Source organism: Halictus rubicundus, unplaced genomic scaffold (genome assembly GCF_050948215.1).
Source record: "Halictus rubicundus isolate RS-2024b unplaced genomic scaffold, iyHalRubi1_principal scaffold0168, whole genome shotgun sequence".
NCBI classification, from domain to species: Eukaryota; Metazoa; Arthropoda; class Insecta; order Hymenoptera; family Halictidae; genus Halictus; species Halictus rubicundus.
In genome coordinates this window covers 331,965-343,696 of record NW_027488709.1, presented here as the reverse complement: position 1 = coordinate 343,696, position 11,732 = coordinate 331,965, and the positions used below count along the sequence as shown (strand labels likewise).

The window sequence follows — 11,732 nt, the reverse complement described above, 5'->3', positions numbered from 1 at the left end:
GTCTAGTCGTTGGCTCGGTGGAATATTTATACTAGGAGTGATCGATTCCATTCTCATAATTGTTATTTGATTATCGATCACGGTATTGTGGGCAACCTGCGAACTTATAGTACAAACAATTTGTTAAAAGTATTATAGAATATAAAAACTTTCGAGTAAAAATCGATAATAATGGTAGATATGTACAAAAGTTAAAGTTTCCTTGAAAAATTGAACTTTTACAGATTACGGGTATAAAAGCTTACCGAATTCCCTTCCTCGTAGAAAATTCATCCGTTACGGTATTAGATTTATCAGCGCTTATACGTTAAAATTCGTACAGGTAACAGTTTTTGTTTACGGCAGTGGTGGAGAATATTTCAATCAAATCGTTTGTACGTGAACAATCGTTTAATGCGTAGAACATGAGAAACACTGGTACATGTGTATACGCATGCATACACGTATTTTATTACATAGAAACGTTCCATCTCACGGACTAGACACAGAAATTAATACAGTTATATTACAAGTAAGAATGTTTTTATTTTGCGAATGTTTAAATATGGAGTTACAAGGTTTATCTGTGTAGGGATGTAATGTAAAAACATTGAGTCCGTTTCAATGTAAGTTGGTATGTCATTTCCGAGTGCCGAATAGAAACAACTATGCAGCTGCTGAACTCACATTAAAAAGAAAATCGTTCGATATTGTTATATCAGCGATATTGTTATATCACTTTTATATCAGCAGTTAGAAAATATTTCATTTGATTTCTCATGTCGTCATTCATTTTCAAAACTGATGTACAGTAACAAAGTTCGTTAAGAGCAATCTTGAATTAACGTAGAAACGTTTGTAGACAGTTCTCGAAATTCGTGGAACATTTAGGATACACTTCGTGCACCTTCAAGACATCCTACTTGCTGCTAGAACTTCTACGGTACCATTACCGGACTTATCAAACATGGTGCCGATGAGTATACTAGCTCTATATGCTTAAGCTTGAGCTCGGTTTACACGGATATCGCCATTTCGATTGGTTGACTGAAACAAATGAACTTGGCTGCTATATGTTTTCGATATACCAATTGATCGGTGTAATTGGTGGTACAACTGAAAAGGGGGCGATTCTACGTAATAAAATAAGTCGAAAATGTAGAATAAAATTTGTTCACACGAGGCTTTGTATTCGAGAAAATTGTCTTTGAAAACCCGTAAAGTCCGCGCGCCTAGCATTTGCAGAGAGTAGAATCGGTCGGTCGTGAACAGACCTGTCACATGATACCTATTCAACAGAATATGACATAATTTCATTCTACATTTCCCACTTATTTTTTAAATGTGGAATCACCCCTTTTCTTATCGTAACACAAAAGTTGAAAAGTAATTGTAAAAAAAGTTTGATGCTAGTTTGTAATTGTGAAACATTGTATTCGATAAGAGCGACAAGATTGAAATTGACTGGGATAAAGAAGCACTTTTATGTTAATCTCGGAACCGACATTGCACTTACGTACTTTCTTTGAAATCTCTGTGTTTCTCGTGTGCAATGCGAATACATTGCTTGTATTTTGCGTTTCGCTCGGAATTATTTCTTCGGAGCAGTTAATGTACAGTCGAAAATAACTCTGCACGACAACGCTAGTTAAATATCTGTTATTTAAATGAGTGTTTAAAAACAATGGATTCCTTGATTCTCTAGAATAGTGCTGGGCACGTTTGGGGCCCCTCGAACGCTTGCTTCCCCCATCAATCGGTCCTCCGTGCAGCGCACGCTTTCGTCGCGTTCGCTGGTGTCTCGCGTTTTCGTTGCCCCACGGTAACGGCGCTCACTGGAAGGGGATAGTGGGCGGGCTATGGTGGGGACGATTTTGCCTGAATTGAAGCAAACGTGCCCGGCACTGGTCTAGAAGGAGTATTTCTCTTCCCGAGAAGATTCAGTCGGAAAGACGATTGAAAAAAATTGTTCTTGCGATCAACACGAACGATGAACTTTATCGAACGACCTTTCGCTATACGCTGAAGCACGCGCGTGCACACGTTATATCGTTATAATAGAACGAGTATTACTCTATTTTTAACATACATATATCTTGCGTTTCATCTATATCCGCCGGGTTACTTTTCACATTGTTGCCTAGATCAAGCATACTTGTTCGGACTACAAGAAGTGTAAAGTTTTACATCTCCGTATTCTCCTCGGTCTCTTCGTCAACTTTCGGCAACATGTAAACACTAGGAATCGACGGCACGTGATCCTCGAGCTTCAGAATCGGCTTGCAGTCTCTAGTGACGTCTACCTGATTGAAACAGTCCTTTAAGATATTGATTTCGTTCTCGTGGGCGAACAGACTGGTAGGTGGATCTGTTCCGCATATGTCGTTCTCGTCGTTGCCGTTCCTGTGGCACAGGTTGCCAGACGGAAATTGTCACGAGGTCAACGCGAAAGGATCCGTTGACAGCTCGTCCACACTTGGACTGGCTTTGATCGGCTCCGGTTTTTCCACCTGATGGCTGAGCCTATGGACGATCTCATCATGGAGGATGTTGAAGCACATCGCGGTGATTGCGATCCCAGACATTATGTAGCAGGAGCAAAACCAAATGGTTACGTTCCTCGACTCGTAAAGATTCTGACGGGGGTAGGAACCGGGAACCATATCGCCGAACCCAATCGTGCTCATGCTCATGAAGCAGAAGTAGCTTGCATCTGCGATCAAATAAGAAACAAGACGGTTAAATGCACAATATAACCCTTTCATTGCTGGCGTAATCTTAAATGAAAATCTATCGGTTCTTCAATCCAAGTGCCTTCCGATTCTAGATTTAAGGGGGTATTTTGGTTTTGAACTTTCGAAGAATCCATTTTCTTTAATCCTTAACATTAGGATTACGAAGCGTTAAAATGGGATACTTTACAATACTTTATAAAAATAGCAAGAATTTATCTATTAAATTTTGAGCCATTATTACAATAATATATGCCCAAAGAAATAAGTTTGTTGAACAAATTCTCATAGTTGCATCGGTACAATCTCAATAATTGTACATTATTAATATTACAACTGAATATATTAAAAATGCAATTCAATTCAATTCTATCGAATATTCATTTCAGATAAATCGTCTAAATACACAAATGTTTATATCATTAAGGGCGAAGGGTAGTCACGTGTTTGGTATGTGTCGTGGTTTGGATGTTAAATAGAGAATTCACCCAATATACCAATAAACATTTATTAAATGAACAACAAAAACTTAACGACGTAACAAGCAACAACAAATGAAATAACAATGAAACAACTGACCTTACAGACTGACCTGAACTAACTGACCTTACAGACTGACCTGAACTAACTGACCTTACAGACTGACCTGAACTAACTGACCTTACAGACTGACCTGAACTAACTGACCTTACAGACTGACCTGAACTAACTGACCTTACAGACTGACCTCTTCATCCGTCAGAATCCGTGCTTATATCTAGTCCCCCGCGCCTCCAGAAATTTCCTTCGAACAAGGAAACTTCTGGAGTGGGGATGTCGCTTCCTGTACGTGCCCCTTGGAGAAAGTTCGTGTCCTTGCACCGAACATCCGTGTCCTGGCGAAAGTCAAGGGTTGGCGGCCAAATGTGCACGCCAAGGAAAAACCCCGAACCTGGTCGCCAAATGTGCACCCCAGGTAGGAAAAGACTTCCGGCGACTAAGTGTGCGCTCGGGAAGAGCTTGGGCCTGGCGACCAAGTGCGTCCAAGGTCCCAGCCTGCAAACGACGCTCCTACCTGGGTCCGATGAACCCTTCTCCAAGGGGTCCGCCACATCACCCCCCTACCAGTGCCAACGACCCTAATAAACGAGATAATATATATACCTATATTCTACACTATTGCTGTATTCTACCGTGAATATAAATCAAAGTACTAACCCTAACCTACAATAATACAAACTTAACCACTACTGTTGGGTAACTACCTAAATACAGAATAACGAATAGAGTATATACAGAAACTCTTATTTCTAAAAAGCGGCCTGGTACCTATCCGGAAATCGAACGCGCCTACCGCTGCGAGTTGTAAATCGCGCATCCGTTGGCGCTTGATCTCGATTGTTGACTCTACTTCTATTTTCGGTATAAACAATAATTTCGCTGTGAGGTACCTGACTATGGGGGCTTTGCTCAATATTGCTATTATTGTCATCGTCAGCCAATACAAACGCAGGTTTAATCCTGTCGATGGAAACCGTTACTCGTTTTCCACCGATATCTATTACGAAAGTTTTGTCGCCACGTTGCAGTACTTTATATGGGCCATCATATGTTGGATATAATGAGCTTTTTAACGCATCGTGCCGCAGGAACACATATGGGACAGTATCCAATTCTTTAAAAATGAATGTTTTGCGCTCGCCGTGTCGAATCACTGGGGAAGGTCTCACTTTCGACATTCGTCTCCGAAACTCTTCAACCCATACCGACGATGCTTCAATCCTGGACGAAACGAAAAATTCGCCAGGTAACCTGATACCTGTCCCATAAACCATTTCTGCGGCCGTTGCTCCCAAATCCTCTTTAACACTTGACCGTACACCGAGCAGGACCACAGGTAAGGTCTCTACCCAATCATCGGTCGCGTGGCATTTTATTGCTGTCTTAAGCTGACGATGAAACCTTTCCACCATACCATTTGCTTGCGGATGGTAGGCGGTCGTTCTAAGGTGGTCTGTCCCTATTATCTGTGCGAGCTCTTTAAACAGGTGCGACTCGAATTGGCGTCCCTGATCTGTTGTAATTCTCAAAGGTACCCCAAAACGTGCAATCCATGTACTAATAAAAACGCTCGCAACGGTTTTCGCGTCGATTTCTGCAATCGGTACGGCTTCCGGCCACCGCGAAAAACGATCGATCATAGTAAAAATATACCTAAAACCGCGACAATAGGGTAATGGACCAACTAAATCTATATGTACATGTTCGAATCTGCTGCCGGTGGTGTCGAAATTTCCAACCGGAGCGGACACATGTCTTGATACTTTCGCGCGTTGGCACTGGATACAACAACGCGCCCATTTTCTGCAGTCGACGTTAACCGATGGCCAAACGAACCGTCGCGAAACTAATTTCTGCGTCGTCCTAATCCCGGGATGCGACATCCCGTGCAGCGCATCAAAAATGCTGCGTCTCAAACAATTAGGAACGTACGGTCTGACCCATCCGTTAGCAACGTCGCATACTAAATAAACATTTTGGTCCGGAAAATATATTTTGTTCAACTGAAGGGATGTTGAATTTGTATTAAGCATTTCTGTTAATTCAAGATCGCTCTCTTGCTCTTTTGCTAAAACACTATGATCGGGAATTGCTGTAATTGCCTCTATCCTCGACAATGCATCTGCAACACTGTTGTCTATACCTATAATATGTAATATCCGCGTAGTGAATTGTCCAATAAAGTCTAAATATCTAAATTGTCGAGGTGAACATTTATCCAAATTCTGTTGAAAGGCGAACGTAAGAGGCTTGTGATCGGTAAACAAAATGAAATTTCGGCCTTCTATAAAATGCTTAAATCTTTTTACCGCTATGTAAGCTGCCAGCAATTCTCGATCATATGCACTGTACTTTTTCTGTGCTTCCGTAAGGGATTTTGCGCTGAATGCCAATGGTTGCCAAATTTTGTCAACCTTCTGCTGAATCACTGCTCCAACAGCAACGTCCGATGCATCTACCACGATGCTAATCGGTGCCCCTGGAGCAGGATGCACTAGCAAAGTTGCATCAGCAAGAGTCGTCTTAGCTAATGCAAATGCTTTTTCACTTTCGCTAGACCAGGCTATAGTTTCCGAACTTCTCTTTGATCCCTTCAGTAAATTATTTAATGGATGCAAAATGTTTGCTACGTTTGGTATGAAACGGCGATAGAAATTAATCATACCCAGGAATCTACGTAGCTCTTTAATTGTTTGCGGACGCGGGAATTTGTTAATGCTATCGACCCGTTCAGCCATCGGTTTGACGCCTTCCTTATTCACCGAATACCCCAGGAATGATATTTCCTCGACCCCGAAAATGCATTTTCCGGGGTTAATAACGACACCGTATTCTAAAAACCGGTCAAATAAAATTCTCAAATGTTTTTCGTGTTCCTGGTCGTTATTCGATGCAATAAGGAAATCGTCGACATACGCGTAAACAAAATCTAAATCGCGTATGATTCCGTCTACGAAACGCTGACACGTTTGCGCCGCGTTTCTCAACCCGAATGGCGTAACTAGAAATTCAAATAACCCGAATGGCGTCGCGATTGCCGTTTTTTCCACGTCCTGCGTCGCGACAGGAATCTGATGATACGCCCGAACTAGATCGATTTTCGAAAAAACTGACTTCCCGTGAAGTCTCTGCCCGAAATCTTCGATGTGTGGAGGCGTATATCTATCTGGTACGGTTCTCGCGTTTAGTGCCCGGTAGTCGCCGCACGGACGCAATGTCCCGTCCTTTTTTAAAACTACGTGTAACGGCGAGGCCCATGGGCTTTTGGAGGGACGGATAATGCCTTGCCGAAGCATGAGGTCAAATTCCGCCCTCACCTCTTTCAAACGATCCGGTGCCAATCGTCGTGGCTTACAATAAACCGGCGGTCCCGACGTTGTCTCGATATAATGTTCCACGTTGTGTCTTACCGCTTTTCTCCTGAAGACCGGCGGTCGGGTCAACTCTGGATATTCCCTGAGTAGACCGTGGTACCTCGAATCCCCGGTGATGGTCCTTATTGTCGGCTCGCTCCCTGGTGCTGGTGCTCCTGCCACGAACAATGACGTTGTCGCGTCGATCAAACGTCGATGTCGTGGATCCACCAGTAGGTTGTAATGTGCCAGGAAGTCCATTCCTATGATCGGGGTTTCCACATCCGCGATCACGAAATCCCATAGGAACTCCCGACGTAGCGAGAAACTCAATCGCATGGCCATGGTACCATACGTCTTGATTCTCGACCCATTTGCGGCACAAAGTTCATACGTGTCTTCTTTCACGCGCCGGTCCACACCTGAACGCGGGAAAACACACAAATCCGCACCAGTGTCTATCAAGAAACGTGTCTTCGTAATGGAGTCCTTTACAAATATCCGGCCGCTCTTAGGACCACCGCACGCAGCCGCCTCAGATGACGACGGTCCCGTTAGTTTTCCTGCCAATTGCAGGGTTTGATGCAACGGTGTGCGTCCTTTCCAAACTTGAAATGGTACTTGCATAGCCATTTATCGGTTTTCATTTTCTCGCGGATGGAAGATCGTGAGGAACTCCTTTGTCTTCTTGGGAAAAATTTCTTTCGCTCCCTGTCCCGTCCACGGGACAATGCATTAATCTGCATTTGCATTTCCTGCATTTTTGCTAGGAGCATCTTCATATCCGCGTTGTTTCCCTCGTGCTCCGACACTGTTGCCACCTTGTTCCTTCCAGTTTGGATCTCGTGGACCTTGTCTGCTATGGCAGCCAACGCGTCACCTGACGTTTCCTTAGTTGCCGCCAATACTTGTTGTGTCCAGACAGGAAGACGATTCTTCCATATCTCGGTCAGGAATTCGTCATTGACCGAGGTGCCCACCAACTTCTTGATGTGCCTCCAAAATTGTGTTGGAGTCCTGTCACCAATTTCTTCGGCTTCTAAAAGTTTACGAACTCTTGTGCCGTCTGAGTCGGACAACCTCTTGATCAATGCTGTTTTTATTTGCTCATATTTGTCCTCGGCGGGAGGTTTGCAAATAATGTCTTCGACCTCTTCCGAGTATTTCAAGTCCAGTTGCGAAACCACGTAACCGAACTTCACCTCGTCCTTGGTTATTCCTCCGATCAAGAACTGGGATTCCAGGTGGTTGAACCAAAGTGCAACTTTTTCCGGCCAGAACGGCGGAATCCGCATCGTTGTGACGATCGCGGACGTCGTCTCACGACCCGTAGATCCCGAAGAGTTGTTCCGTGGATCCGTCATCGTTCGCTTGTTACGGACCGTATTCGCGCAAGAAACAAAAAATAATATACGTGCACAAACACGGGGTCACCAATTTGGTATGTGTCGTGGTTTGGATGTTAGATAGAGAATTCACCCAATATACCAATAAACATTTATTAAATGAACAACAAAAACTTAACGACGTAACAAGCAACAACAAATGAAATAACAATGAAACAACTGACCTTACAGACTGACCTGAACTAACTGACCTTACAGACTGACCTGAACTAACTGACCTTACAGACTGACCTGAACTAACTGACCTTACAGACTGACCTCTTCATCCGTCAGAATCCGTGCTTATATCTAGTCCCCCGCGCCTCCAGAAATTTCCTTCGATCAAGGAAACTTCTGGAGTGGGGATGTCGCTTCCTGTACGTGCCCCTTGGAGAAAGTTCGTGTCCTTGCACCGAACATCCGTGTCCTGGCGAAAGTCAAGGGTTGGCGGCCAAATGTGCACGCCAAGGAAAAACCCCGAACCTGGTCGCCAAATGTGCACCCCAGGTAGGAAAAGACTTCCGGCGACTAAGTGTGCGCTCGGGAAGAGCTTGGGCCTGGCGACCAAGTGCGTCCAAGGTCCCAGCCTGCAAACGACGCTCCTACCTGGGTCCGATGAACCCTTCTCCAAGGGGTCCGCCACACGTGACTTTTTCAGAGTCAGCAGATCGGTAACTGCTGTATAATTTCCGTTCACAGTCTTCAGACACAGACTTAAGATCCGTTTTGGTTTGATCCGACGGGTCGTTGTCACATGTTTTGCTCTGCATTATCGATATGTATTATGAATTCTGACGCCAGAAACGTGTTTCAAGTTTTTGGCTTTATTTCGCAGAGAATCAAGACAAAAAATAGCTCAATTTGTTTCTGGAGATATTTTCTAGCGTGCGCTACTCTCGATTTCCTCCAGAAAACTAATCCAATGGCATAAAAATGCTTGTATTGCACGGCATGTACATTGTGCGGTTTTTGGTCTACTTCTAATATTTATATTGCCAAATATCTGCATAGTTTCGTCCGTTCATGACCAGAGCGTTAGATTGAACACTCCTCTTTAGAGTGAGCCCTTCCCCAGTGAAAAATATTCTCATATAAGGACGAAAAGTTGAGACACGTAAAATCATGTTCCGCCTAATTTTGTCGGTAACGTAGTCACTCTACCTCATTGTGAATTACGGAGTCTTGGCTCTTAATAGTTACACATTAAATAATGATATTAAACGCGGAGAAATATTACAAAAATCAAAATTGAAAATTCCTCCATTTTGTAAATAATCAAGATTTTCAATTTATTTTGATTCGGACTTAGTCACATTTATGTGTACTGATTAAATATAATTCATCATTTTTTGGTTTTCAACCAACAGAAGCAAAAGGACCAGAATCATGGCAACGCTCAACAAATATTTTCTAAAACATACTTCATAAAAATGTATATAACTCGTCATTTTTATTGTTTTTGATTAAAAAAAAAAAAAACAATTTATGTACTTCAAATACCCATAAATGTGTGCGCAAAATCGTAATGTAAAAAGTATAATAGTTCTGCTGAAAAAATTTCTTCCAAAAATAAGTTAATTTTGGGATTTTTCTAAAAAAGTTTGGCCTCATTTTCTAGAAACATTTTACAGGTATCAAAATCTCAATTTTGTAAAAATTGGACTCTTTTTGTTACTGATTTTCAACACACAATATTGCTATTAAAATAAAGGACCACAGTGTAATGTCCCTATAAATATATGGGAGAGAAAAATTTTCCCACGATAGTATGACATGATCGTTGAGACATTACTAATGTAATGACAAAACTTTATTGGTTTTACTTATTTTTTCATGAGATTTTCACCACTATATTTGTGACATTTTTCTGAACATAAAGAGGCCAAACTTAATACGATTTGGATCATATTTATTTGTTTAATTGACGATGTAGCATAAGCTCGATTATCCGAACCGATGCTATCTGAATTCTTTATCGTCCGCATTCAATCAGTAAATCAGTAAATATTTCATCAGGTAATCGTTTTTAATTGGAATATACTAATCTCTATGAAAATTAGAAATTCACTTCCGTGGTAGGTAAGGCACGTTAAATAATTTTTGACATTTTCTGATGCATATCGTTGACTATATATCCCTTTTGCGGCAATGCGTTTCGTTCGGGAAAAATCGGGATTCTCTTTTGCAACGTACCCACAAAGGACCAGTCGTCCAACTTGTGCAGAGTAAAAGCGCCTGCCACAATGTAGCACAGTATTGCACCGAGACAAATGCTGATTGGTGCGAGTATAGTAACGTTTGGCCTGTCACCGGAGCCAAGACTCGACACTTCGTCCTTTGGGCTGGCCACTGTGCTCGTGAACGTTGACGCATTTGCGCGGACATAATAGGGCTCCTGTAACTGCAATTGCTGTTGCTGCTGAGCCACTTCTTCCTGCTGCCTTTTCTTCCTCATTCGTCTCTCCTTCTCCTGGGCCCATGTCAATTTAAAAGCAATTTTAAGATCGATCTACCAAGAAAGTGCCTTCACTTTCCCGCACTGTTTTGCAATATTCCTTTCCAAATTGATCTTATCAAGATCAACATGGAAAGATAAACTTTGTGTACACGGATTTGCAAATAAAAAAATACACAAATTATTCGAGGATTACATACATCTAGAGACGCCAAAGGAAGGGTTATACTTGAGGATTGTTTCGTGAAATTTCGATCGAACAAATTCTTCTATGCTTCTATTATTATCATTATTCAGTTTTTCAATATGGAAAATATTTTCATTTACGACGTCATCTCTTTCATCTCGACGTCAGCAACAATTCTATTATGTCCAAAACGTGTGGTGCCATTTAAAAAAGTCAAGGTGACCTTTACTTTTTTACGTAAACAGCATTTTTTTAGATTTAAGAATATGCGGACGTGTAACTCGCCAAGTATTGACAAACTTTTGTCTAAAAACATTTTTTAATTGCACTATCGGAAATGCCTAAAAAATGGTGACATAACTTAACGGGGGGACCCTGTATATATGTATATTGATCAAAATAATATATGTATGAATATGATGTAGGTACCTTTTTAACATTACGTAAATAATAAGTGTTGTATTTCATGTATTTTAAAATATTTAATCTCTCATTTGCTCTACTTATCAGTTATTGTTCCTCTGAGAAATATAACTCCACTTTCCTGCTGTACCACAGTTTATATTCACTCTGTATAATAGTGAAGATATTCATATTTTACCGTGCAAGAGAAATGTATCGCTTTTCGGTCTCATGAGGATTGAACATCATACATCTTTTCATGCATCAGTACCTACAGTCAGTCAAAAAAGTCTCCGTACACCGTACAAGAATTTATTTAATGTTGCACAATTTTAAAGGAAATGGTAATAAATAAATAATTCTTGCGTTATTATGTTCACAAACGTAACATTTATTAACAGTGCAAAAAAGCTATATTACATTTATTTGTTAACAAATAAACAAAGGAAAAAGTAAAACTCAACGAAAACGAGGTCAAAAAAGTCTCTGTACATGTAACACTATTATTCATAATTTGTTAATTAGTGATCAGTTGGGCCGCCTTTTAATTTTATAATTTCTTGCATCCTCTTTGGCATTGTTTGAACTAATTTTTGTATTGTACTTGGCTGAATATTTTCCCATTCCAACAATATATTAGATTTTAGGTCTTCCTTGTTTTTTATTGTGTATTTTTTCAAATTTCTTTTTATTTCTCCC

At 41.2% G+C, this 11,732-nt stretch overlaps 1 protein-coding gene across 1 annotated transcript; it reads right to left on the bottom strand.

Moving 5' to 3' along the window:
* Nucleotides 1-2,409: 2,409 nt before the first annotated feature.
* On the bottom strand, nt 2,410-10,455 carry LOC143363909 (potassium channel subfamily K member 6-like). Its single transcript, XM_076804441.1, has 2 exons — nt 10,183-10,455; nt 2,410-2,692 (listed from the first exon to the last, which is right to left on the bottom strand). Exons 1-2 carry the CDS (start codon nt 10,442-10,444, stop codon nt 2,412-2,414), a joined length of 543 nt encoding a protein of 180 aa, XP_076660556.1. The 5' UTR covers nt 10,445-10,455; the 3' UTR covers nt 2,410-2,411.
* Between the last annotated feature and the right edge of the window lie 1,277 nt (nt 10,456-11,732).

Excerpts from the sequence above, each read along its gene's own strand:
- LOC143363909 (XM_076804441.1), bottom strand. The coding sequence starts at position 10,444 with ATGAGGAAGAAAAGGCAGCAGGAAGAAGTGGCTCAGCAGCAACAGCAA. Across the intron at positions 2,693-10,182 it reads GGACGACTGGTCCTTTGTGG|ATGCAAGCTACTTCTGCTTC; the intron begins GTACGTTGCAAA and ends ATTTGATCGCAG.